The sequence below is a fragment of the Corella eumyota genome, chromosome 5 (assembly GCF_963082875.1).
Source record: "Corella eumyota chromosome 5, kaCorEumy4.1, whole genome shotgun sequence".
Taxonomy (NCBI): Eukaryota; Metazoa; Chordata; class Ascidiacea; order Phlebobranchia; family Corellidae; genus Corella; species Corella eumyota.
Genome location: NC_137494.1, coordinates 2,141,302 through 2,169,108, shown reverse-complemented (window position 1 = coordinate 2,169,108; position 27,807 = coordinate 2,141,302). Strand labels below are relative to the sequence as shown.

The 27,807-nt window shown below is 29.1% G+C and overlaps 3 protein-coding genes across 3 annotated transcripts; 2 read left to right on the top strand and 1 right to left on the bottom strand.

The window, feature by feature from the left end:
* Positions 1 to 1,041: 1,041 nt before the first annotated feature.
* Positions 1,042 to 27,807, bottom strand: LOC145752575 (sodium channel protein type 4 subunit alpha B-like). The gene is made up of 32 exons (XM_082568880.1): positions 27,727 to 27,807; positions 26,975 to 27,094; positions 26,778 to 26,896; positions 26,479 to 26,577; positions 26,183 to 26,311; positions 25,666 to 25,787; positions 25,174 to 25,363; positions 24,677 to 24,826; positions 22,354 to 22,641; positions 20,910 to 21,067; positions 20,488 to 20,645; positions 20,095 to 20,228; positions 19,673 to 19,856; positions 19,227 to 19,415; positions 18,407 to 18,583; positions 11,180 to 11,368; positions 10,872 to 10,994; positions 10,653 to 10,799; positions 9,824 to 10,036; positions 9,376 to 9,609; positions 8,938 to 9,111; positions 8,432 to 8,575; positions 8,102 to 8,277; positions 7,717 to 7,876; positions 7,101 to 7,334; positions 6,699 to 6,894; positions 6,016 to 6,165; positions 5,204 to 5,520; positions 4,615 to 4,757; positions 4,154 to 4,316; positions 3,841 to 4,003; positions 1,042 to 3,476 (listed from the first exon to the last, which is right to left on the bottom strand). The coding sequence occupies exons 1-32, from the start codon at positions 27,805 to 27,807 to the stop codon at positions 2,671 to 2,673; spliced, it is 6,030 nt and encodes a 2,009-aa protein (XP_082425006.1). The 3' UTR covers positions 1,042 to 2,670.
* LOC145752578 (uncharacterized) lies at positions 1,259 to 3,404 on the top strand. The gene is made up of 2 exons (XM_082568883.1): positions 1,259 to 1,455; positions 1,589 to 3,404. Exons 1-2 carry the CDS (start codon positions 1,259 to 1,261, stop codon positions 2,439 to 2,441), a joined length of 1,050 nt encoding a protein of 349 aa, XP_082425009.1. The 3' UTR covers positions 2,442 to 3,404.
* On the top strand, positions 11,627 to 17,192 carry LOC145752388 (DC-STAMP domain-containing protein 2-like). The gene is made up of 11 exons (XM_082568667.1): positions 11,627 to 11,826; positions 12,369 to 12,659; positions 12,772 to 12,985; positions 13,179 to 13,385; positions 13,651 to 13,850; positions 13,965 to 14,111; positions 14,300 to 14,599; positions 14,760 to 14,973; positions 15,195 to 15,353; positions 16,529 to 16,689; positions 16,850 to 17,192. Exons 1-11 carry the CDS (start codon positions 11,627 to 11,629, stop codon positions 17,190 to 17,192), a joined length of 2,436 nt encoding a protein of 811 aa, XP_082424793.1.

Genomic DNA, 27,807 nt, shown 5'->3' with positions numbered 1-27,807 from the left:
CATTTTTGTTTCACAAAGTTTTTTTAAATTCCGAAAATTCCGAGAAAAAAACTACAATGTTAAAATAATAATGACCATTGTGTTTTTAAATTCAAACAACAATAGAATTTTTTTTAATATCGTAATTTATGACGTCATTAAAATATTTGGACAATAAGTTAAATAAAAATATTTTAAAAACGCGCCAATTTAATATCTTATAGTTCGTTTTAAATAGTTTTTAATTACTGAGTTTTAAATGTACGTCGATCAAAGACAAGTTTATTCACTTGAAATGCTTATACAAACGTCTAGAATTACTTCTTTATTAAATTTCAGCGTTTTAAATTTAGGTAAAAGTTTATTTTTTTATCTAGACTACTTTATTGAAAACGATCTAAATCGTATAATATATTGGATGATCGCAAGAATTTTGCTTTACTAAATCAACTAAGTTTCGCCAAACAATGATATAGGATTCCAGACGTTTTTATATTTTCGTAGATTGATTGAATTGTTAGCGGCGTCAATCTTTATGGGAATCGAATCACAGAGGCTCGGTTAAAACAACATCGTTCAATATCAACGACCTGAGATCAAACGAGAAATTTTCGTGAACGTTTTTTACTTCCTAAGGTTATTGACTTTGCCAAAGTCAATGCTAAGGGAAATTAAATCCCAAACAAAAACAGAAAGCAAAAAAATGACGTAGTTTTTACTAACAAAATATTAACTCACGCAAACTTTGGTTATGTAAGTTTTTTATATAAAAGCTAAGGTCAGGTCTGTTGAGCCGAAAATAGATTGCCAAAAAAAACAAACCATTATACGTAGATTTACTTGCCAGCTGCCGGGATATATTGAATTATTACAAGTCTATTATGTGTTAAGTATCAGTATACTTCGCGTGAGGGGGTTGATAAAATAAATCGAAATCTTATATGTTAACGTGCACAAGAAATTGTAAATATTTAGTTTGCAAAGATTTGAAATAAGTTAAGTGGTAGTCGTTCAAGTACGTAAAATAAAGCAAAGTACACAGTTTAAAAATTTTATTGGAACTATTGCGATCATACAACTTTATAAAACGCAGAAGAATGATTTCACAATGATAGGAACTGTAAAAAGAAATAAAAATAAAAAACTTTTAAAATCTTTAATTGAATAAAAAATAGAAAAAATAAAACTATAGGTAAAGTTTAGAAACAAAATATAAAACTTGTGTAATATATTTGCAGGTAAAAATTAAAAGTTTTTGCACTTAGTTAAAACATTCGTTATGTTACCACCCATTCTACCAATGACGTCATCAAGTAATACTAATGTGACGTCATTACGAAAGAAGCGCAGACATTCTGTTACTAGTCTACCTTTCGTTGCGACTAAAACGTGTTGTCATTGCGGTAGTGACATCACTAAGGATGACGTCAGTATTCAATTTAAAGTACTCGATGAAAGGATTCCAGAAAGGAAAAAGTAGGAAAAATAATTTTTTGTTGTTTTGTTATTGCAGTATAACTGTTGACTTCATACTATATGTTACTTAGTTTAATGTAAGTTAAATCATAGTGAAATTTCACTCATTAATTAAATTGGTTTTAACTTCTAGGTACAATTACGTCGAAAAGTTGGAACTGGGCAACGATATATTTTTAACTGATCGCACGATCGCTTTGGACGATCCAAGGTTGGTGGAACCCTTTAATGCAATGACTCGGGTTCGCAGACGTACCGGGTTCGATTCCACGCTCATACGCGATAAAACATGGGCTAATAAAACTACCAAGGACCTTAAAATAGGGCTTGCGAAACTTGATAAAATTGAAGCCGAAAAAAGACGGCATGAGATCGAGAAAAGTCGGGATATCGACGCGGTAAAAACGAGTCTTGAAAGGCGGTTGAATCGCATGAAAAAGGCCCGATCTTTTTCGAACTTAAATGGCAGAATGAGATCCAAAAGTGACAGTTGCTGTTGTTGTGATAGTTTGTTATTATCGCACCACAATTTACGCCAGAGTTGCCAAAATTTAAACCAGTATATTTCGAATTTAGAGGCGCAAGGCGGATTCTTTGGAAACACCGAGGAACAAAAATTGAAAACAGTGTTTCCAGATATTAACGAACGCGTTTCAAATCAAGAAAAGTTTGCGTTGTGTGAAAATTTTGGGGAAACATTACCTGATCATAAAGAAAATGATTTAATTCTTTTTAAAGCCGACGATCCTACAATTCAACTGTTAAAACCAGAAAATGAGGAATTGCATTTTTCAAGGCGACGGTGGTCTGATAACGTAAATCGGCTTCAAAGGAATTTGAATTTTAGTAAAAAAGCGTCAGAAAATACAGGCATAGTGCGCAGTTATTCGGGCGCAAGAACATTAATGCGATCGTCATTTTCTGCACCCGAAGATCTAAACTTGCTGAATATCAAAATATCTTCGGTTGATGACTTCGGAATATAAAACATTTTCTACCGGAAAAATACTCCTTTTTTACGCCAAAATAAAGCATATTTTCCGTTGTTTAGGATGTAATGCTTTAGAGCTTTGTGACGTCACAGCTACGATATTGACGTCATGAGTTAAAAACCATGACGATTTATAAACTGTAGTAAATGTTGTTACCCAAACACAATAGTTTAAGCTGTGTTATTGCCTTAGTACAAAGACATTTCATAAATAAAAACGGATATTACCACTTGTCGGATCTTAATCCTTCGGACTCCGCCTTGTTAACACTTTTAACAATACCGGGCAACTGTTTATTTTGAACCCGCGAAAAGGTATTTGACCTGTAATGACATGGAACCGAATGTTTATTTAACGACGTGTCCTGGCTGCTGCGTCGCTTCTTATTTTTACTAAGCCGCAGAAATAAGTTTTTAAAATGATCATGACGTAATGGTTGCTCTATTGCGCCAACAGCCGGAGAGGTAAAATTTCGATTTTGGTTAAAGTTTTTCCCAGTCGGTTCACGCTCGATTTCAAAATGAACAGATGACACAATTGACCCGTTCGAGAGTTTTTTCTTTTGTATGACGTCACAGTTTGTCGTGACGTCATCAGCTAGTGTAATGTCCCCGTTTACTTGCTGCTGATAGCATGGAGTTCTTATAATTCGAGCGGATTTATATTCGCCCTTTGTCGTTTGAAGGTAAAGTTGAACTTCGTTGCTGTTGTGGATTTCAGCTTTAGTTACAATCTCATTACCGCCGTTTTCTAAACCACTAGTTGGCGTTTTTTCGATTATTAATTCGTCTTTTTTGACTGGCAACAAAGAATCGGGATCAGAAATTTTAATGGCCGGGATTTTGTTGTTTTCGTCCGCGGAAGGTTGAAAAACAGGCCCGTGGGCTAGGTTTAGAAATGGATATGTGTTTACATACTCATATGTTGTTGTAACTCGTATACCATTGTCTTCTTGCTTAGCTGTATTTGATTTTGCGTAATAAGAAGTTTTTAATTCTTCTTCCATTTCTTTGGTAAATTCCTTTTCGCCTGAATTCAATAAAATAAAATACTTAATAAATGTAACTGTGTTATTTACACGAGAAAATGTGTTGGGTTGTCGCACGTCTTTTACAATTTAAACAAAAACAAAAAAGTAAGAATAAAAAAAGACAAAACAAATTGTATCTTTTAAGCATTAAACAGCTATTTTTTAAATTGTTAGGTCGTAAAATGACTACTGCCGCTACATCTATGTTGTATTTACTTAACTGTACTTAAAAGTTAAAAGGAAAATAACAACAAAATTTAATTTTACCTTTTACATTGAATACATGCTTTAATAAGGATAAATTATAAGTATTAAATTTTATACAAAATTTTGTTGTTTTACACCAAGAGTTTATAAGCAAACCTAAAATTTTCTTCACGAGAGCAGCAGCGACATCCACAATATGAAGCTCGTAGCACTCCGTCATTGGAATCCGCATGGAGGCGATCTGGAGCTTGTTGGGTTGCTTTATCCTTAAAGGTTTGTCAATTTCGTGAAGTAGATCACTAAGTTGTTCAACAGTCAACTAAAAATATTTTTTTTTATAAATTTCGCAATCCGATAATAGGAATTTAATGTTGGCGCAAACGGCCTAGAAGTTAAATTTTATTTTTCAATTAGAAAATATATTTTTGTCAAAGCGACCTTTAGTTGAATATATGAAAATAATATTAACTTTTCCGTTTCCGTTTTTATCAAATCGTTGCCACACATCAAAAAAATGCTCAAAGTCATCAGCGGTTAAAGCCTCTTCATTGTCCAGGGTTGCCAGATCAAAATTCTCCAAAATAATTGCAATGTACATGTTTGTGATGATAACAAACGTCACAATTAAATAACTAAAATGTAGTTAAAACATTAGTTCAAGCTTTATGTTATAAAGGATTGGTAATACTTGAAAGTTTAATCAATATCAATTTTACTTTCTAAGTTTTGCGTCAACGTTATTGTGTAATAAAATCGTTATGTTAACCATCTCTAAATAAACAATATCAAACTATTTATAATGCTGAAAGCAACGTTATTTTAAGTCGTGACATATAATTTAATTTAACAGGCAATAAAAAAATCATCACCATTTTAAAACAGAACAAAAATCTTTAATATTTTTACAACCAACTAATATGACCCTTCTACCTTACAAAGTAAAAATATCCGACAAACGAAGTTTTCATACAAGTTCGTTTTTCCCCATTTAAACCTGAATTACAATCAGCATCTGGTCCATCCACATATAAAGTAGGTTCCATAAATCCATCCCATCCAGCAGATGTTGACATCTAAATAGAATGTTGCTTTAATTTGTTTTACTGTTATTGTTAATGTAATCAATTATAGAAAACCCGTTTGGACAAATAAAAATTTTCCTAAAAACAAAACTTTGTAAACGACATTTACCAAAATTAAGGCTAACAATTTTTTTTAAATTAAAGCGTCCTTTTTAAAAATAGAATTCAATAATGAAATAGCAATTCATATGGAGTTGATTTTAAAATTATATATCCTATACAAAATCTATATACAGTATTAGAACAACATTAAAAAAACTAAATTTGCTGTGTTATGATAGTTAAAATCATTTTTAAAGTCTAGGTTTTTAAACACATGTGTTTTTAAATAAATATACTTTTGCAATTACTAAATTTAGTTTTCTTTTGCCTATTTTGTAAAATTAGTCATGTTAAATAAATAAGCTAATTAAATCATTATAACAAAGTTTACCGACCTGAAAAAGTAGAAGAAACGTGTTTGGAAAAGTTTCAAAGTTAAGAATTTCATTAATGGCCCCCTTTTTCTCAACATGGCTAAATTGAGACATTCCAAATATTGAATATATGAACATAAACAAAACCAGTAAGCTGCCTACGTTAATTAACGCAGGTGCAGATAGAAGTAAAGCAAACAACAGGGTTCGAATCCCGCTGGCAATACGGGCAACTCTCAATATACGGAACACCCGAACCATTCTCAAGAGAGGGACCCAAGGTGATACATTGGCTTGGGTAGCATCGCCTTGCTCAAGACCTATTGTGATTGCATTGACTAGAAAAATAACACAAAATTAAAAAAGGATATAATATCTAACAGCGTGAAATAAGTAATTTGTATAAACATATAGTTTAAGTTTAAAGTCATATATTAGTAATATTTTTATACTTGAAAGTTAATAAAGTTGGTATCACTGAACACAAAAACGATTTTAACTTTAAAAAATAATTTTACCTACTTTTGAAATAATACAATTTAAAAAAAAATTAAATTTAATTAAAAAAAAGAAAAGGGAAGCCCTGTTTGTGATAACGTAGAAAGTACTAGCGTGTATGGTAATCTGTTTTTTTATATTAATTATTTTCCAGTATTTTTGAAAATTAAATTGTAAGTACCATAGACATTTTTAATGGTTCTAAAACCATTTTGTGATTTATTGTCAACCATACCAACATGCTATATACATCACTTACAAAATTGCAAAACTGTGTAACATTTTTAGTGAGTTTTACTGTAATAATACAAACAGGTATTTAAATATTTACTTACTTAGAACTGAGATAACGATGATCAAAAAATCAAAAACGTTCCAAGGGACATAGAAGTATGTTTTTCCCATTGCGATAATACGGAGTATTATCTCAACCACAAACGAGGCAAGAAACAACATATTTATCCAGAACAATGCCTGCTTCTGATCTAAATAACATTTTTATTACAAGATATTGAACTTTGCTTTGCAGTGAGTGGTTAGGTCGTTAGCCTTCAAATATTGACGCAATATGTGTATCTAACATTCGGACCCTTAATTTATTTGATGTGCACTTTTCAGATGACTCTAAGTAAACTTTAATATCCGAAACTTTCTACTTCAAAATTTTAAACAATAGTTAATATTTACCTTCCCACGCAATAGGCTACCTCAATTTAACTTTTTTGGTTAAAATCAAATACATTTTTTCGAGTTTGTAGCTTAATGTGAAAGGGTGTGTTTTAATTTACGATATTTGCTAAGGGAAGTAAATATTTACTTTAGTTTAATGATTGAAGTGGCTTGTCGACTTTAACCCATTTATTGCAAATTACCAATTGTTTTTTTAGAGCTAATATAAAACTTAGAGTAGGTAGGTGACTATTTGTTAAAGATAATAAATAAACTTTAATTTTAGAATTATTTTAATTCAAAGAATCGAATTTAAACGACATTTCCTCAAATTTAAATGTCATCTTACGTTTGGGCATTCCGTCGTATTCTATTGCCATAGTAACAAGATTCAGGATTGTAACTATCATCACAGCAAGCTCAAAAACATTTCCGGTCACAAATAAGTAAAGTTTCTCCCTCCACGGAGATTTAGGAATCGGGAAAAGTTGTTTTGGAAGTTTTGCCTTTAACTTTTTCATCGTGTTATAAAGTTTGCGTTGAGACTAAACAGTAAAACATTTACAGTTAAAAATTTGGTAAATCACAAAACTTATCAAAACAATAAAATGTTTTAATTCAGACAAACATAATGATTTTCAAGCAAAAAAAATGTTCGTTATCAAGAAATAAAAAAACACAATTTTTTTTAATTAATTTTACAATTTAACTTAAAATATTCACAAAATTTGTTATAAAATCAGAATCTAACCTCCGTTAAAAACAGTTCTGTGCCAGCCATCTCAAATTTCTTTTTCTGCTGCTTAAAATTATCAATAACAACCGAGATAAATAAGTTCAGCGTGAAAAATGCTCCAAAGATAATAAAAGCAACAAAAAAGAAATAGTTTAGGATGTTGTTGTCTAGGATTGGTTGTTGTCCAATATCGCTCGGCGAATCAACAGCTGCAAACATAATTGGCATCCACCCCTTAAAAGTTGCAATCTAAAAAAAAAAAAAAAAAATATTTATTTTATGTAAGATGAACAACGCGCTATTATATTCGTCGAAGAGGTGTAGTGGTTAAAACACATGGCCTTAAAGCAAAAGGTGGCTTTGTTCAATGGCTTGGTTCTCACTGTTTACATGTTCTAGCGACAATTTTAGTAATATACAAAACTGCCAAAGTCAGACTAGGTGGGAGTAACTAGGTCGAGTAAACTGTCTTTTAGTAGACTTCAACAATAAAAAAAAAACAATAAAAGGATATATATTTTGAGTTACACTCAATTTAAAAAGTAATTAAAAATAATCATACAAAAAATTAAATTTGAAAATATATTTTCACTCTTATTATATAATATAAATTTCATAACAAAATTAATACCTGTAGTAGGGAGATATACGACACTGGGACGTTATCAAAGTTAATCAGCAAGTTTTTCCAATGAACCTTTCCACCGGTCAAGTTTGCCAAACATAAACAACTTTGTTCGTCCACAACATCAATCGGAGTTGGGTCGTAAAAGTTTTTTAATTTCGGCCAACTATAATAATTAAAAAAAACAATTAAAAATATTTTTTTTAAGATGTAATGCAAAAAAATTAGAAAACTAATTTAGAACCTAAATTAAATTTTAACAAACGATTTTTATGGTATAACATAACATGGTTACCAATACTGCAACAAAACTTTATTTTATTTTGGTGTTAGTATTAATATTCAATTTAAGGCATATAAAATACTAATTAAAAAAATATTAATAACTTACTTGATAAAATCTTGTGGGTGCCACACTTTAGCATCATTTTCCCTCCATCTGCACGCCGCCATTTTTCCAGCAAAAAGATTAACTCCCATAATAGCAAATATTAGCCAGAACACCAAACAGATCACAAATACGTTAAGTATTGAAGGAATTGAACGAAATAACGCATCAGTAACAACCTAAATAATACAACTAACTCGTTTAAATTGTTTACTATAGTTAAATATTGAATAGGAATTAGTTTAACTACTTTAAAAATATACAACAATTTAGTTTTACTAGTTGTCAAACTATTCATATTTAATAAAATTTTACTAACGAAAATAATTTTACCTTAATTCCGTGAAACCTTGACATTGCTCTTAAAGGTCGAAACGCTCTTAAACTTCTTAGAACCCGTAGTGAGGATAAATCAGAATCATTATTCCCACCACTAGAAGCCGCTGCTATTTCTAGCGACAGCGAAATTAAAGAAACCTAAAAAATATTTAAATATTAAAAATTTAAACAAATATAAGTCATTACCCTACTTAAAAACAGAAAACCAACATTTTTTTATTATTTAATTTTTTTTTTGAAAAAACATTAATAAAAATTACAGCTAGCAATTTGATAACCAGTGGCAAACAAACTTAAACAAATATGTACTTATAAGTAGATGTACATATTTACTATAACACCTTATGTCAACTCAGGAGCGCCATTCAAATATAAAAGTCAACATCGGTGCTATTAAAAAAAATAATATTTGCATAATGGGTAATGTGTGCTTAGTTCGTTGTCTTGATCAAATCACTGGTTTACTGTTAGTGATAAAGTTGTTATAAATTTAAACTTACCACGACGATAAAAAAGTCCAACAGGCACCATCCATTTGTAAAATATTTTTTAAATCCAAGTCCAATCCATTTCATTATCATTTCAAGAAAAAAAATTCCAGTAAATATTCGGTCAAAAATGGTCAAAATTAATTTTAATTTTGGTTTTCGTGGTAAATTTATATCATCAAATACCTTAAAAAATAAGTTTATTTAAATATATATTCAATAGTAATCAAATAAAATAATTTTTTATTTATATTTCTTTTAAATTTTTTAAATATCAGTTAATTTTAAAATTTAATTGTAAAAATTTTTAATGCCTAATTTTAATAAGTATTAAAATTTAAATTTAGTATTTGCTAATTTTAATATTTTATCATTTAATTTAAATTTTAATTTTTAATTGAAAATAGGCTTAAATTATTCTAATTAAAATTTTCTAGGACAATATCTTACCAGTGCTATACTGCTTAACAGAATCACAAAAATAATAAAGGATTCAAATACAGCATGGTTGACCACTTTATTCATGGTCTGTTGAAATTTAAACCATTGCTGTTTTACTTTTTTGCAATCTGGGATTTTACTGAATAAATTGTCAATCCACAAACGTGGCGTTTTGTTTGGCGGCGTGGCTCTAAAACCTGATTTTGTTACAATTTGCATTTTTTCGCCGTTGAATTCGTATTTCTAAAAATAAAAAAATCATGCATTTCTTATAGTATTGAATAGAATTTTGTTAATTTAATTTTTTGGTTTTGAGATTAACATGTTTTTTAGATTTTTAAAGTCAAATATATTTTTTATTATTATATAAAATACACCAGTTTTTAACAGTAGTAATTAAAACAATTTAAAAACAACATTTAGTAAAATTTTTAATAAGTTTTAAAAATTATCTTACGTTGGTTTTAGTTCCAACGCTTCCACTTAAATTATCAAAACTCGACTGCTCTTCTGTTATACTTTCCATGCTACCATATTCCGAGGAAGAATTATTTTCATTTTGAAGTTGGGCAGCAGTTTCTTCTCTAATATCGTCCATACTTGGCTGAAAAGTCGACCAAAAATTCTTCTTTTTGTTGTTAAACCGTATATTGTATTTGTAAGTCGAGTTCTAAGAGAAAATATTTAAAAGAAAAAATTTTAATTTTTTTAATAACATGAAAATTTTGCTATTATTATTTATATCAAAAGATTTTGTTTTAACACTAAATACAGCTTTAGCGTCAAACTAAAACACCACCTGGCTACCCCTATGTAAAAGCAGTGGAAATTTCACCTAAAACTTTAAGGAATAAAATCTTTACAGTGTTTAGACTGTTGCACCAAACCAAGCTTTAAAATTAAGTAAGTTTTAAAATTTAATAACAATTTACATATTTACCGGCAGCGTGGTGTAGTGGTAGAAACACTCGCTACACCACTATGAGATCGTGGGTTCAATTCTCACTGGTCTCATGCTGTAGCACCCTTGAGTAAGGCGCTATAAACGGTACCAACTCCTGCTGAGCCAGAACTCAATCAGCAGCATAATTACAAGGCAATTATAAACTATAATATCCCAAACTGCTAAAAGGCAACTCGAGACTGGGTCGGAGTAACTAAGGTTGCTTTATGTTTAGGTCGCGCATAAGAGCTTCCAACACACATCGAGGATTAAAATATATACAAAAACAAAAAATAAGCAATATATTGCGTTAAGATTCTAATTTTTTGAATGTTGCAGTTACCGTAATGGAGTCGTCTTGACCATCACCAGATTTTAACATATTATTGTTCCTAGTTAACACTCTGTGGGTATTATTATTAGTTGGTGATATTTTGCGTTTTCTTCTTATACCTCTTCGAAATTTTGGTATAGCTAAAATCTGTAAATACTTTAATTTTAATTAGAACAAAAAGTCATTATTTTACCAAGTCACAATTTTATGTGAAATATTTTATTTTACCTTTTTACCGGTTGACTTTAAAGATCTAAACATATGTTTTACGTTACTTTTCTTTCCATCGTTACTGTTTAAAGCATCGCTACTGAAAGAGTTAAGTAACAAAGCAAGAAACAAATTTAAAACCTGCAAAAAGTTTGGTTAAACAAGTAACTTTATTATGTTTAAGGTAAAACAGTTTAAATGAAAATATAAAATTTATGCAAATTATAAATATTAGGTTCAAAATAAAATTTACAAAAGTTAAAAAGCACAAAAATTTTTCAATCAATGCATGCTAACTTCTTTCTTAAAACAACTTTATTACTTACTATCAAATTCCCAACAAACACGACGCCGAGAAATATAAAAACACAAACTGGAACAAGAGCTGGGCTGTCCTTTTCAGTCACAGAATGCATACAACGCCACATACTTTGAATCCATTCTCCACACTGGACTCGGAAGACGACCAGAAACGCATGAGGAAAATCGTTCATGTGCCATCTTAAAGGAATACCCTAAAATAATCAGAATAAAACATAATTATGACGTCATTAAAGTTAATACTTTTACGTCATATTCTTTATATTAGGTATAGTGTAACGCCATTTATTTAGTTCTTTAATATTTACTTGATTATAAATTTATTTAGAAGGTCTGTAGATAGCCTGATCAAATTAAAATCTTTAAATACTATACAGTTTAAATAAAAATACACATAACGTCTATTTAGACCAAGACAGTTTTTAATTTTGTGTGCAAAAGCTTTTTATGCAATGGTTTTTGGTAAACTACTAGGCTCACATGACATAGCATCTTTAGGCTTTGGTTGGGGTGCTAGTCTAAAGAATTTTTGCTGCGGCTGGATATATAAGCTAACAGGGAAAAAAATACAACTTCCTGGCGCAAAAGAACCGTCAGAAGAAGACGATTCGTCTACTACATGGTCTTCTGATAGTGATAAAGACATTAAAAAGTAAGCAAAATTAAAATACATAAACTAGCCATATTTTGCTGGACAAAAAAGGCAACAAATTAGATTAAATTGCAAAATATAAATTTGAGCAATAATCTTAGATAACATTTGTTTATAAACAAACAAATTTAATAATAAATAATACCAACCAAATTGCAAAAACTTTACAAATTCCATGGCTGGCTACCTTAGCTTGATATACAAAGATTGGTATGTTTGTTTAAATTAGGCACAATAAATTTAAATAACACTTGTAAAATTACAACCTCAACATCTTTACTTATTTTAGGATTAGTAAAGTTAAACAAGTCAAGAAGGCAAAATACAAAAAATGATACTAAATCAACTTTGTTTGATTAAATGTTATAATTGTTTGTTAATACTTAACCTAAATGACTTGTGTAAACATCACTTAACCTTAACTATTTGCTTTAGCTGATAAGTTAACGATGTTTGTATAGAGGCAAGAACCAATTCAAATATTGGGTATTTGTTGTATTTGGTATTTGTTACAATAATAATTATTTGCTTTAAAAATTCAGGCGATTATTATTAAGAAGAAGGTCATGGGGCAAATTAGATAATCTTGAAGACAATACAACATCTAAAGAAACCCAACTAGCTTTAAAACGTGTTGGTCGATTTTTAATTGGCGTAGCTATAACACAAAGCTTCTATTTACTTATGACTTATCATAGTAAATGGGACCCAACCTACGCTGCTTGGGTTACCGGCGCTTTAGGTTTTGGCGTGGCAACTGGCATGGCGTTTTCCTTAGCTGTTCGCTGTGTTGTAGCTTTACTTTTACCATCATTTTGCACCGGAAAAGGCAGGTACAATAAGGTGTTATTATCCACACTTAATACTGTTTATAAGAGAATTATCAATAAAGCAAATTTCCACAATTTCGATTTTTTGCTTGTTTAAATATAAGCCCAATTTCAGGACAATTATTATGGCGTTTTGTCTAATGCTTTTGCTGGACGGTCCAACTTTGAATATATCACATAATTACAACATGATATCAAATGGTTTGGTTTGTGGAGACGAGTTAGGGTATAATATGTCCCAGGGGTTAAACTCACTAGTGCATGAAGGTCAAAATAAAATTTTAGCTTCCATGTCAGACACAGTACAAGCTGTTATGGAAGCAGTTGAGGTAATTTACATTTTTTTTACATTTTTTTTAAACTTAAATATTTATTTTCTTTTTTATTTATTAACAGTTAACTTTTAATTCGTTGATTCACAAGTAGATTGTACGTTTTAAGGCCAAAATATAACATTAAATATAATTAAAAAAAAGCTTTTTTTAATTATTCTGCTTTTTAAAGCTGGGTATATTTTTTTAGAAAGGGGAAGAGAATTACGTAAAATATGCCAGGATTTTAGACTCTATAAAAGACGTGATTAAAACTTTGAACGACTTTATTTTTAATATTGGGGACGTGTGTAGCAACAAGCTAGGTTCAGTATTTTGTATAATTCCTCGGTTTGTTGCCAAGCAAGCGCGAAAAGTTATTACAGATCCAGTCAAAAGCGCAATAGCAGAAATAAAGGTAAACATTTTAAACGTTTGGTGTTTAAATTAAATTATTCAGCAAGAACTTGTTTGTGTTACTGTCTTAATCATTTGTGCTTTACGGTTCTCGAATAAAATTATCGCCGTAAAGTACAAATGATAACTAGAGAAGACTTTAAATTTTAACAGGGAATTTACAAAAGCCTTAAAGTATGTGAAATTTTTCTCTTCTACTAAACGGTTCTCGATAATTCTCTCGTGTACTTTACGGTCCTAATTTTTTTTAATGATCTTGTGTTTAGTGTGAATTCGCTTTCAACATGTCGTTCTCGCACAAATTTAAATACAACGTTAACTCAACCAAAAGTGCCGGGGAGATATCAAAAACAATTGTAAACGAACTCGAAAGTAAGATAAGCGGAATAACTGACTTATTTGAGTGGATGCGATTTGGAATGGCTTTTAGCACAGTGTTTGTTGTTTTAAAGGCAATTAAATACAGGTACGTTCGATATTAACAGAAGTTTTTTAATTAAAAAAGAAACTAAGTTACGTTTTAGGATTATACCAAAAGAAATTAAAAAGATTCTTTATAAAATATCATTGTTTTTACTAGAATGTCATATCTGAGTAAAAACGAATTCGACAATTGTTACATCACAGAAAAGTTTATTCGAGTTGATCAACGACGGAAACGAAAGGGGAACCCCCCCGCCTTACCCCTTAAAAATCGAGAAAACTCATATTACATAAAGCCAGGAAGGTAATTATCATTTAAAGTAGAGTGCCAAAATTTTAAATTTTTTAAGAAGTTTTTGTTAACATCTGTCAATGACGAAGTATTCTTTGGTAAGGCTTAAACTCAAGACCTTTCGGACTCTAACACGATGTTACTTTCTTTCAAGCATTTTTTTGTACAAATCGTTTAATGAATATTCGCATCTTTTTTAGAATTTGGATGTCAAGACCCGAACTTAAGAAATTTTGCAAAGGGTTCGCTTTTGTTGCCTTTAATTTTTTATACACACTTGCTGTGTTTTTTATTGATTACTCGTTATGGTGGCTGATCCATAAATTAGGGACATCGCTCAGTTTGCGTCGGCAAGCAGGTGGAATGTTAGAGACTAAGATTCACCAGAAAGTTTCACAAGCAAGTGAAAATTTGAACCTAGGTGCTAAGCAAAGAGAATTTATGGACAAAATTATCTCGCTTTCTGTTGACGGTATTGGCTGGATTTCATTGATCTACCAGTAAGTTATGTTTTAGAGATTTTTGATATTCTGTGCCCAAAAAATAGCACTTGTACAAATTTAATTTATCATTTGTATGGTTTTACCACATAAAATAAATATCATCATATATAAAATAAAGTGTATCCAAGAATAGAAATTGCCTTAAATTGTTGTACAGAGCAATAGCTACCTCGTTAGACCGTTTGGCTGATACCGAAGGATACGAGTTCAACATCGACAAATGTCTTCCAATTCCCCGTCCACCAGATTACCAAACTTATATTCTACTACTAAGTTTGTATATTGGGCTTTTTGTTTTGTGTTTTATCGAGGCCTATGTGCTAAGGCTAAGAAGAGTTATAATGTCAAAGTTTCACCCAAGAAGAGAAAGGGTAATTTCAAATATTCATTTGTGTTGACAGTCAAAAATTGCTAAAATAATTAAGCATTTAATATCCAAAAAAATAAGTAAGTTAAACAAACAAGTAATAAATTGAAAAGTGACTCGTTAAGAAAATCAGTAAGCTGTGGTCATTTAACAAAAAGAAATACAATACTGATACAAACGCTTTTCAACTTGTTCTGAAATTTAAAATATCAAATCTTTTATCAGGTTCGAATTTTGTTTCTTCGCGCAAAAATCTTGTCAAAAAGAGGATTGGGAGCGGAAGCAAAACTTAACAGCGCGCTTCAAAAAGCATGTACTGATGTACAGAAAAGTAAAGAAGAAGAAAAACACAGTTTTTTTGCCAAATTTGCGAACAGGGGAGGGGTAAGAATTAACTTTAAAAAAAATATTAGAAAAAGTTAATAAAAATATAATTTTGCTTTATGATAAACCCTTTGCCTCATAAAAATGTTAACTCAAGGTAAAAAAGCCAACTCAAGACTGGGTTAGGGTGAAAAATTCAACTCAAAGCTGGGACAAGGAAAAAATTAACTCAGGACTTGAATATGGTAAAAAACTCATCTCAAGACTGGCTCAGGGTTAAAAAAAAAACAAAACTCAAAACTGGGTGAGAGTAAGAAAACTCAACTCAAGACTGGGTTGGGATAAAATGGCATATTAAGATTGGGTTAATGTAAAAAGTCAGTTCAAGACCGGTCTTAAGTTAACATTTTAACTCAAGACTGGGCCAATGTAAAAAAAGTCAATTTGAGATTGAGTTAAAGTTAAAAAATAAATCAAGACTGGGCTAAGTGAATTAAGCTAAGTGAAGGTAAAAGTCAACTCAAGACTGGCCTGGGTAAAAATTCCAACTTTAGGCTGGGTAAGGGTAGAAACGGTCAACTTAGAACTGGGTCAGGGTAAAAAAACTTAATTCAAGGCTAGGTTAAAAAAAACTTAACTAAAGACTGGGTTGGGGTAAAATAAATTAACTCAAGATTGGGTTAGGTTAAAAAATAGCAACTTAAGGCTGAGTTAGGGTAAAAAAGTCAACTTAAAATTGGGTTAAAGTAAATAAGTCAATTCAGGACTGGGCCAAGGTAAACAAGGTCATTTCAAAACTGTGTCAAGTTGAAATTCAACTTAAGTCTACGTTAAGGTAGTTTAGTCATCTCAGGACTTCATAAAGTAAAAAAAAGGTAACTTAAAACTGGGTTAGAGTAAATAAATTAACTTGAATCGGGGTAAAAATGCCAAATCAAAACTAATTTAGGTATAAAAATTAATTTAAGATTGAGTTAGATTGAAAAGGCTAACTCAAACTAAGTTAGGATTATCAAAGTCAACTTAAGACTGAGTTAGAATAGTAAAGTCAACCCAATTTTTGATCAAGTTAAAATAGTTAATTTAAAACTGGGTCAAAGTAAAAAAATTAAGTCGAGTCTGAGTAAAATGCCAACTCAAATCTGTGTCAAGTTAAAATGGTAACTCAAGAATGAGTAGAGGTGAAAAAGGGAAAGTCGGCCTAAAAAAAATTTAACCCAAGTTTTTCCTTTTAGCTTATTGGTAAATGTGCCCGAATTTTAAGCCATAGAAACAAATACCAGTGCGTGGTTTGTAAGTTGGCTGGTGGTATAGAACATGGAAAACTGTTCATTAGATGTTCAACCTATGGGTGCAAAGCAGTATATTGCGTTGAGTGCTTTGAAGATATACACAGGTTATTTGGGATTAAGTGACCAAAATATATTTTAGTGTAAAACATAAATATATGTTATTAGCTTAACACCTATTTTTTTTTGTTAGTTTAAATCGGTTGTTGTAGATTTATTCTAAATTCGTGTGACGTCATCGCCCATATTATATTTAAACTTCAACAGGATATGTGCAGTATGTATGATACGTCAGAAAAATACAAAAAAAAAAAGAAGAAATTTGGGTTTGTCCACGGACAAAGATAAACAACCAGCGGTACGAGAAGCAATGGCGGAAAGTCTTTTTGATTCGAGCGGAATTTCAGATTCATCCGCGGATCTATCTGACGACAGTGATGACGTCACAAATGAATTCAATTCCGAAAACGTTTTTTCAAAAACAAGACTCGAAAGCGATGGCGCAAAATCGACTTATATTGCACTAAAGGACGATAGCGAATCGGCGGATGAATACGATAAATCCGCACAGGAAAGTAGTTCTTTACTATTGTCTCAAAATCGGCGTTAAATAGAACCCAATTTGTATAAATTCTAGAGCACAATAAAGCAGGAGATAAATATACAGTATTCTCACACCACCTAACGAAAATCAATAAAAAAATGGCAACATTGCGAATTAAAATAATCTGACAACCCTGACAAAGGTTTTAAACTGTTTTAGTCTCACGATGAATAATTAAAGTTTAGATAAGTCAGAATACTTGAGTGAGTTCAATCTTGCACGCGATATTTAATTATATTGACCTTTATGTAATTAAACAATGTAGAAATTAATTTTGATTTTAGGAGTTTAACAAGTTTTGGTAGATAAATTTTACTGAACGAATTTTATATTGGGTCTTATTTTTTTCCAAACAACATAGAATTTCGAATTTGACAATATTTATTTAGGTTGTAAGTTTTTTTAAACACCGTGGCGAAGCGATATTTTAGTCATTAAATATTAATATTTTATCTATGAAGATAAATTGGTTGTGTAGCTAAAGTCTTTAAAAATTCAAAATTTGATTTTTTCGAAAACATTTTTACATTTTTTTTTTTTAATTTCTCAAAATTTGCTTCTAAAAAGTTTTAAAAGTATTAAGACAATCTTAACATAAATACATTTAAGTAAGACTTACATAAAATATAAATACCTGCCAATTCAAAGGAAAAATTCGTATGCGTAATTTTGTAAATAACATAAATTTTTGAAGTATTAAGAATAAGGTTTCAACCCAAAACTGATTCTATAAAATGTAAACTTTTCTAAATTTAAACCTTGGAATGTAATTTACGTAAACGTTACTAAAAAAAGAATCCAATAAAATAAAATTATACCCATCAATGACATACCAAAGAACGTATTTAACAAGTTGTAAAAAACTGTTTGCCGTAAAATTTACGTAAGCCGTAAATTCAATATTATATCAGGTGATTTATTGAGTCACCTTACATTAAACTTTATTTATCGATAGCTAAATTTAAACGGTAAGTGTTATAAACTTTTCATAGTTCAAACAAATCTCAGGTAAGAGCTTTTATAGTTACAATAATTTTTATTCAGAATACAGATTGAAATGCACAAAACTACTTGCTTATAAAATAATTTAACTGATTTATATCTATACAGTTTAAAATCTAAAGCTCTAAAACTTGTACACTTTATCTAAACTCCTTTCTTGCAAAGTTATAATTTGTAACCATAATAAAGCATAATAAGATTATTTTAAAACTGCTTACCTGGTTTATATCCATGTAAAACAAAGATCCAACAGTTTGCATACCAGCCAATGCAAATATTACAAGAACAATCAAAAGAACCAAAGTCAAATACCCGATCTTGCTCAAGCTATCGGCAATCATCCGCATTAGTTTACTTAAGGTCGGCCACGACTTGGCCAGTTTTAGGATTCGAACCTAAAAATGTGACCAGCTTTAGTAAAAATAGTAAATTGAAGTAAAACTTTGTAAAATTTGTTAATGACAAAAAAGTAGTAATTGTGGATATAAATGTTTTTTTGTCAGAAATTAAGTATTTCAACTAGTGTTAAAAAATGTTAATTACTAAAAATATTTAGGTCACTAAAGTTATCAACAGCATCATTTATATAAAAATAAATTTACAGAATATTTGAATATAAATCAACAAATATTTGTTCATTAACCTTTAACTTTTTTAGCTAATTTCAAAGAATTAAAAACAATAAAGATTTAAACAAGCTAAAATGCTAGACTAGTACATCATCGCGCGTCAACATCTATATACTTAATTAAAACAACAAACTACATCATATTACGCAATAGTTTTAAAGTAAAAAACAAGAAAAAAAATTATAAGTTGACCTTATTATGCAATATGCTAAAAGGTGCCTTATAAGCCGCTAACCTTATTTTCTCCTAACACCTATCCTTTCTGCCAAAAACAAGACTAAGTACATTTATCTAACTAAACCACGAAGTCAACAATAAACTGAATAAGCAAATACTGATAAAGTTGATAAACAAATTACCCGGTAACTAAGGCAGCCACATTGCTCAAAATAAAATAAAAATAGCTTACCAGTCTGATTAGGCGAAATGTTCGTAAAATTGAAATTCCATCGGTAACTTTATCAGAGAGAACAAGCTCAAAAAGACTAAGGGTCACAACAACAAAATCAAAGATATTCCAAGTTACAGTGAAGTATTTGTAAAGAGACAAAGCAAATATCTTTAACACCATTTCTATTGCAAAGAGAATAGTGAACACCTGTTTAAAGTTTTTTAAGAACAAAATTAATTGATCAAAGCTAAAAAGTATTTTCAAAATATTCAAAAAACATTAAAAGTAATATGAATTATAAACCCACTTAGAAAAAAAATATTTTTTATAGTAGCCCAGAAAATATAAAAAACTCGTAGATTTAAAAAAAAAATTTTAAATCGAAACTTTATTAATAATATCTAAATCTTGAAATCCCAGTTTAACGAAATACAAAAGAGAATTATTAATATTTAAGTACAAACCATATTTGCAGTGACCAAGAAATTATTAAAAGATTCAGTTTTTGGTTCTCTTTCAAGCGCCATAAACACAGTGTTTAAAACAACAAGTAGAACTGTAATTAACTCAGAAGTTGAATTCATAAAAAAATCTCGAAGTTTGTCGCGTATTCTACAAACAAAACTGTTTCCTATACAGCATGTCCACCTGAAATAAATATTCATTTGACAGAACTGCATTTAAATTTCTTATTAAGAACGTAAGATTTTTTAGACTGGATTTACATAACAATTCTGTTATAAAACTTTTGTTACAAAATAGACTTAGGGCATGCAAAAACCAATGAGCGTAATACTAAAACACTTTTTCAATATTTGGTTTTAATAAAAAGAGTAACAATTTGAGATTCAATTATACGGTTATAACTTTATATATATAAACTTACAAAAGAAAAATATCCTTAACTTTGAAGCAGCAAGCACAACAATAATCGTGAATCTTATTTTCTTGCATCTGTAGCGATGTTTTTCGAACCTCACTCATTGTTCGAGTTGCATTTCTTCTTCGTTTCATTATTTCCTAAAATTAAAAAATATGTTCATTACTAAATCTTGATGTTTTAAGTTTGTTCGATCAATTTTTTATTTGTTTTTCGATATGTGTTTTACTTTTTGAAACCACAAAACAAAAGTTTAATAAACAATTAAGTTTACATTTTTTTATTGTTTTCTAATATAGCTGTAAAAATAGTTTTTTTTCGCTTGTTTACATTAAAAGCTTTATTTAGACAAACAAAAATGGCACATTAAATTTTAAAAATATCATCTGTTTTAATTACCTTTTCTTTAAGTAATTCCCTCTTCTCTTCCTCCAGGGAATTCTCAACACTTTTCCGTTGCTCTTCATAAGAGGAGGCTACCACTGCAAGAATAAGGTTCACCAAATAATAAGATCCAAGAAATATCATTGCAAGAAAGAAAAACCAAGAAAGAAGACCTAAGAAACAAACTAGTTAAAAACTATAAAAATAATTTAGTTGAAGAAAAGTAAATGTATTATTTGGTCAAATTGTCAGTTAATTTATTAAGCAAAAATTTGTATAATAAAATAATATTTTGCATATTTTGAAAGAAAAGTGATGTATAAACCATAAAATAATAGTTTTCAATTTTTATTAATATACATTGTTTGTTGGAAACCTCAGTTGAAAAACTTTATTTATAGCTATTCTGAAAGTATTTAAAAGTATAAACAACTGACCATTAGTTTCTAAAACTTGTAAATATAACTCTTCCCAGTTATCTTGTAAAGAGAGGCGAAAAACTGAAAGAAAAGCAAACAAGAAGTTGTCAAAACTTGTATACCCAAAGTTCGGATTTGCACCTGCGCCAATGCAAGTAGCAAAGTGGGGACATTTTCTAAAAAAGGATAAAGTATTAAAACAAAAATTTTAAGATTTGAAAATGTTGTAAAAATAAAACAAAACATCCTTAAAAAATATCCTTTTTGTTATTGTATCCTTAGTGTTTCTTATGATTTATTGTTAGTTGATTTATTTATTGTTAGTTGCCCAAACTAGTATAAAAAAATGAAATAAAATGTAAAATAAACTAAAAATAGACAGCTTGGTCCGGTTTTGTAATTCGCATGTTTGCAAATAATAAATATAAGATTTACTAGGTTTTATTAATATATTAAAATAGTTTACTAAAGAGAATAAAATTTGCTAAAATTAAAGAACTACGAAAAGTGGGTGTTTTATTTGTATTCCAATTTTAAATTTTCACTTTTAAATTTTCAGTGACTTTTTATTTAATAATTAGATAATATTTGAGAAAGTAAACTTAATCGTAGGAATCTTTGAGTAAGTTACTATTTGTGATAATACTGTAAACATTACAACTAACTTCAAGAATGCTAACTCGAATTCTATCTAACAAATCATTCAAAATTGTGCAGTTTTTCTAAAAAATTTTCCAAGTAAAACTAAAATACCCATTCTCCATGACAACTTACAAAAACAATCATGCTAATCCAAAATAACCTGTGTTATATTAGAACAAATATAAATTTCCTGTCGAAATGTTTAATGGTTTTATTATTCCTTTCACTGTAACTTTATTCTCATACTACTAAAGTATCTTTTCATGCTACTGAAGTGAGAAGAAACGGCTATACTAACTCCTTAGAGGTGAAAAAACAAACCCCACACAAAGTGACATTTGTCTATACCTAGAATTTTAAACATCGGTTAAACAATAACAGGTTAAATTCCTAAACGAAAATGTTAATTGGGTAATAATAGCCGCCCACAGATCGATGTTTAAATAACAGGTTGCGTAGGAACCGGGTCAAACAATACGTATCACAATTGTACTTTGAAAAAATTATGACGTTACAACATCACTTTTCGGAAAAACTAAGGTGGTTAGTTAAATAGCTGGAAAGATTTTGTTTGATTTGGTTACTACGGTAATGCAAAAAAACACTAAACATATTTATTTCGAACGCTTTTAATTGCTGTTCTTACGATAAAGTTATTATTTTAAATTATTTTTCGTATGTTCAATTAAAAGTATGTTCAATTGTACATTCCACCTTAAATTAAAACTATAAAATTATTTAAACATTTTTACAAAAATTGTTTCAATTTTTTTCCAATGTTATTATTTTTATCAATTTTTAAAAATAAAAATTAACTTACAATGCATCGCTAAGGTTTCCACAGAGCTTGTAAACTTGATCATTTCTTAAATAGTGTTGACTGTTTTCGATCCATGCTTGCCAAATGAATTTGTAACCGCTTGAATTAAAAGGTGGCTTGAAGTCACGTGGGTGAATTGCATTGACGACCGATACATTGTGGTTGCTAACAACACACGTAAGATTTAGGGAGTTCAAGTTGTTTTTGTTGCCATGAGAACGTACATGATAATAATCGTTGTTCAGTCGGTTTATGCGGGAGCCCCTAACATCGACGTCACTTTGCGACCTGAAATTCCAAAAAATTAGCTTTGTATTTGCACTTCTTTTCGACGCAGTTAAATCACAAGACACCTCTCTCCCCTATGCTAACTCAAAGCATGGTTTATTTTGCAATTCATAGTATTAGCGGTGCCGAGTGTAATGATAAACAATATGCCACGTCACGCACATTTCAAATTTTTCATTGAAAATTTTGGAAGTCCAAAACTATAAATATCGGAAAAATGACAACTTGGTCATTCATTCGGTTTAAATTAACTCAAGAGATTAAAACCTTTCAAAATGAAATTTTTCAACCAGAGTATTGTACTTGTGATTTTTTTAGTTAATGTCGCAGTTTTGGTTAACGCTTCTTGTATACCAGAATATGGAAATGCATGTACGTTAAAGATAAACACTCAGTTACTAGAAGAATGGAAAAACGTGTTAGAATTTTTTAGCCATAAAGAGTACATATCATTGGTAATATAATAAGTTTCTAAATTTAAAATAATGGTTGGGAAAATATTTAAAATTCTAATACACAAAATTTAACAAACCTTTTTTTATTAAGATGCCGAAATTTATAAAACAAAATATTGAGAAAACGCTGAAGAACGATCGCGTTGGTGAAAACGACTTTAAATACATTGCTTTAAAGTTGTTTAAACTGGCAAATTGGCTTAAAATCGTAAAGTTAAACATGAAAGAAACGGTAATTACTTTTAAAACTTAATTTAATTTTTATAAACTTTAACATTAATAGCGTCGGCGTTTGAGTAATATTTTACTAAAGTTTGGTAAAACAAAAATCTAATTTTTAGGTGAATTGCGCTTCAGATGCTGCAAGCTCAAACAACTACGTTTTCGAGGTAAAAAATGTAACAATTTAATGTATAAAAAACATAAAAAAAAGATTTTTAAAAAAAAACCTAAATAATTTTTTAGGAACAATGTACGCCAAAACGAGTGACTAAAGAATGTTTTGATAAATACTACAAAAAAATTGTTACGCTTCTTAGAAAAGTGTTAAACATAGAAAATTCTGAACATAAACTTCACGTAAGTTTAACAAATAATTTTTTTTAAATCCAACTAACTTTTCTTAGGTTTAAAGTTATTAAATTTCTATTTAAAAATTTTAAATAAAACTTATTCACACACGTGTAACAAAAGTTTCAAATGGTTTTGCGTTAAAACCACGTTTTTAAATGATATCTTAAATATATCAATATATTTAACTTATCAATTAAAAGTAACAGAAACTTTTTTTTACTTAAAATGCTCTACATTACTTATTTCATAAAATTGTATTTTAATGTTTAGAAAATAAAATACAAATTTTATTTATCTACAGAAAATCAAAAAAGAGATGAAAAAATATTACAAGCAATATGAGCTCAGAACTGAATATTTTAACCACTCTAGGAATGCCTGTGTTCTTTTTACTTCTCAAACAACCCACTATATTACAAAATGGATAAATGTGTTTTATCCTCCACTAGAAAGTTCATGAAACACCAGCTATACTTAATCAATTTTGTAAATATATATATGTAGTTTTTTCTCGTAATTTTAGCTTTCACATAAACTTTTTTTGAATTATTAAAATAAATGCTTTTTTTGTTGAAATATTTGACTGTTTCTGATGTCCATCTACTTTCTTACTCGTAATATCTATGTTATTATAATTTTTGTTAACATTTACCGTAATACATTCAAAATGTCGCACTTAACTGTTGTAAATATTCATTAAACCTCACAAACCTTCAGTATACAAGCATTTAAAAACTCACAATTTTATTTCGGTAAACACTTGAACTATCCAAAGTGTTGATTTAGTAAATCTGCAAATAAAAAAATTCTCCATAGCTATTTACCTACTACGAATTGGAGTTAAATATAAAAATAATTATGGCGAATTGAGGTTTAAAAGCTAAATATAATAAAGTTATACGTCAAACATTTATGTTAAATGTGGTTAGAACATATTTTAATAGTTGCCCCGCCCCCAAAAAATATTATTTATATATATAAAATTTTAACTTTTATACATTCTGTACCTTTGCATCGGGCTTGTTATGTTTTGCATACTCTTTTCCCATAAAGTGTTTAGATAATTCATTTCGTTAAAAGTTATTAATCCAAAATTGTCGATAATTTTTTCTCTGTAGACTTCCTCAAACGAGCAACGAGATAGATCAGATGCATTGCTACAAATTATAATCTATTGTTATAAGCAGCGTTTTAGTTAAATATTAAGTTAACCTTGTGTTTGAGGATATTTAAACAAAATCGTTGAAAGCGGTGTTGCTATTAAAGTTTTCTGTTTTCAGAGTACACATTGTTAAGATTATTGGGGCACTTAAAAAACACCAAAAAACGTTCAATTCTTTGGTTTGATTAAAGTTAATTATTTTAAAACAATATTGCCTAATTAACAATAAAAAGTTGTTAACATTAGCTAAAAAAATAAAGAAAGCAATAGGACCACATTAAGGCTTACTTTTTTACAATAAATATGACAATATATACACCAGAATGACAATAACATAGTTACCTCGATAAATTACATTCTGAAGTAATTGACAACATCCAAGGCGGTAACAAAACACATTTATGCTGCAAAGTTCCTCTAAAAAGTTGAATGCCGATCAGAGAAAACATTGAGAAGCCTAGCAAACTTAACAGCATTGCATCTTTCAAAGCCTTCGTTGAAGCGACCAAGGCTGATACAATCATGCGCAAACCTGGATTATTTTAAACAAAAGTTTTATAATAATGATAATTAACAAAACTTAATAGGTTTAATTTTAATTTTTTTAAATTATTTTAATAATATTTTAAATTGTTTTTGATTGTACAGTTTTTAAATAAAATTGTTTATTTTTTAGTTGTTAAATTTTCAATATTTTTTTTAAGATTGCCTTCGAAAAATATCAACAGTAAATACATATTTTCATTAATATGTTTAATTTGTTGAGTAACATTTATCCAACTTGTACAAGTAAAGTGTTGTTTAATTTTAAACATCTTATAAACATTGTTTAACCTGGAATAACAGAAACGGTTTTGAAAACTCGTAAAACACGAATGGCACGAAGAAAAGTTAAACTGTTTAGACCTGAAGTTGAATCGCTTGATGTCATCTGGCCAACTATAATCAAGATGTAACTGAAAAATTAACAGTTAATTATCAGGGTTTCATTCACAAATAAGAAAAATATATTGTCTTTTATATTCAAAGACAAATATGTACATATTTTACATGAATTAAAAAATATAAAAAGTAAATGTTTTTAATTTAAATTTTTTTTAAATTTTAACCCAAACTTGAAAAACTTCTTATTTAAATACGAAAAAGTAAATATTTTTTTTAAATATAATAAACCTAATAACAAAATAACATTTACAATAATTTCAAAACAACAAAAGTTTGTTGAACATTTTTGTATATTCAATGTAATTTAAATACATAGTCATAAAAAACATTAAAAAACTTTGTCAAATCATTTCTAACCAATTTGTTTCAAAATTTTTAACTTTAATGAATGTAAAAAAAAACTTACGCAGCTAATATAACAATAAAATCCAACCAATTCCAAGCATCTCTCAAATAACTAAACGGATGAAGAATAAAACCACGTCCAATAATTTTAACTATGGCTTCTATAGTGTAGATAGCGGTAAATACATGTCTGCAAAACAAAATATTAGTCGTAAAACGTTCTTAATAAAAGTAACAGTTAAAATAAATAAAAATAAAAGTGCTAAAAAATTTTATTTAAATAAAAATTAACAAAAAAATGATTTTAAATTTAATAAATTTTCGTTATTTAATTAACAAATATTAATAATTACATACTCAACATATTTTTCCGACCAAACAGGTTTTTCGTTTCCGTTAATCATCATGACGAGACAATTTACAAGAATTGTGACGATTACAATGCCATTAAACCACGTGACACAAACAAGAAAAGCCATTGGTTAAGAAAAAACAAGTATATTTTTAAAAACATTTTTAGTAGCTTTAAATTTCTATCTATATAAATAAAAGTTTGCATTGTATTTTTAAAATAAAAATTAACTAAAGTTTTTAAATAAACTAATACACTACTATTAAAATAATTAGCTTAAAAACAGTTGAATTTAAAAGGATATTGATTCACTAAAATGTTGATGAAAAGTCTTCGAACTTTGCTTTTTCGTCCAAATAGAAACAACGATCTCTTTTCACTGAGTCGAAATATAACTCGATTTTTATTCAGCACCAAGAAAGTCTAAAAACAATAAAAGGTTTTACTAAAACTAAAAATCAAAAAAAATATAAGCTTTTTTTTAAAATCAAAATCTCTTACTCCTTGGTCTTCATAATATGGATCAGGGTCCGGGATTGGTTCTAGAATTTTCTCCGGAGTTTTCGAATATCCGATTGTCAGACGACGCTGCTCTTTCAGTCGCGCCAAAGGTTTGTTTGCCTTTGTAATAATTATACAGAGTTAACAAGACAATTAAACCTTACAATTCTTTTTTAAAGATTTTACAAATAATGGCTTGGATGATTATATTGCGAAAGGTCCCACAACTTTCAAAAATAGTTTAAAAAACAGAAAACACATCAGAAATTCATCAAGGTTTGGTGACCATGCCATAACATACTTAAAATCTTTGTTTAAACATTAATAGTTTTTGCATGTTTTAAATTATTAAATTGATTTTGTCATTTTTCCCATCGCATTGTTGTTATATTAATTGTATATTGTATTTAATATTTACTTTTATCAATGCACGAAAAACCGTAATAAATAAAAAAAATCTACTTTTTTATTGAAATAAAGGCCATAGTATATATATGTTTAACTACAAAACAGAAGTTTTCTTACATTTACGTTAAAATTTTCTCAAGAGCTATAGTGTTTCAAACTGGCAATAGCATTTTGTTACAGAAGTATTTTGGGCTTAAGTGACACCAATGCGACATTAAACATATAGCCTATAAGCTGTGCGCTCACAAACAATTTAAACACATCAAAAAGCCCACTCTTTTCCAACAAGTAATGCAAAATGTACTTCTCTAATACAAAAAGAATCAAGTAACAAATATATTTACTTTTCCGTTAACTTCTTCTTGCATCTCAACATCGACTGTGGTTTTTGGAGCAGTTATTTTTCTACCTCTTATCATCGCCAT

Excerpts from the sequence above, each read along its gene's own strand:
- LOC145752388 (XM_082568667.1), top strand. The coding sequence starts at position 11,627 with ATGGTTTTTGGTAAACTACTAGGCTCACATGACATAGCATCTTTAGGC. Across the intron at positions 13,386-13,650 it reads GCGCAATAGCAGAAATAAAG|TGTGAATTCGCTTTCAACAT; the intron begins GTAAACATTTTA and ends TCTTGTGTTTAG. Across the intron at positions 14,112-14,299 it reads TATTACATAAAGCCAGGAAG|AATTTGGATGTCAAGACCCG; the intron begins GTAATTATCATT and ends CATCTTTTTTAG.
- LOC145752575 (XM_082568880.1), bottom strand. The coding sequence starts at position 27,807 with ATGGCGATGATAAGAGGTAGAAAAATAACTGCTCCAAAAACCACAGTC. Across the intron at positions 25,788-26,182 it reads TTTATTGTTATATTAGCTGC|TTACATCTTGATTATAGTTG; the intron begins GTAAGTTTTTTT and ends TTAATTTTTCAG. Across the intron at positions 19,857-20,094 it reads GTTAAGGATATTTTTCTTTT|GTGGACATGCTGTATAGGAA; the intron begins GTAAGTTTATAT and ends TATTTATTTCAG.
- LOC145752578 (XM_082568883.1), top strand. The coding sequence starts at position 1,259 with ATGTTACCACCCATTCTACCAATGACGTCATCAAGTAATACTAATGTG. Across the intron at positions 1,456-1,588 it reads AGGATTCCAGAAAGGAAAAA|GTACAATTACGTCGAAAAGT; the intron begins GTAGGAAAAATA and ends TTTAACTTCTAG.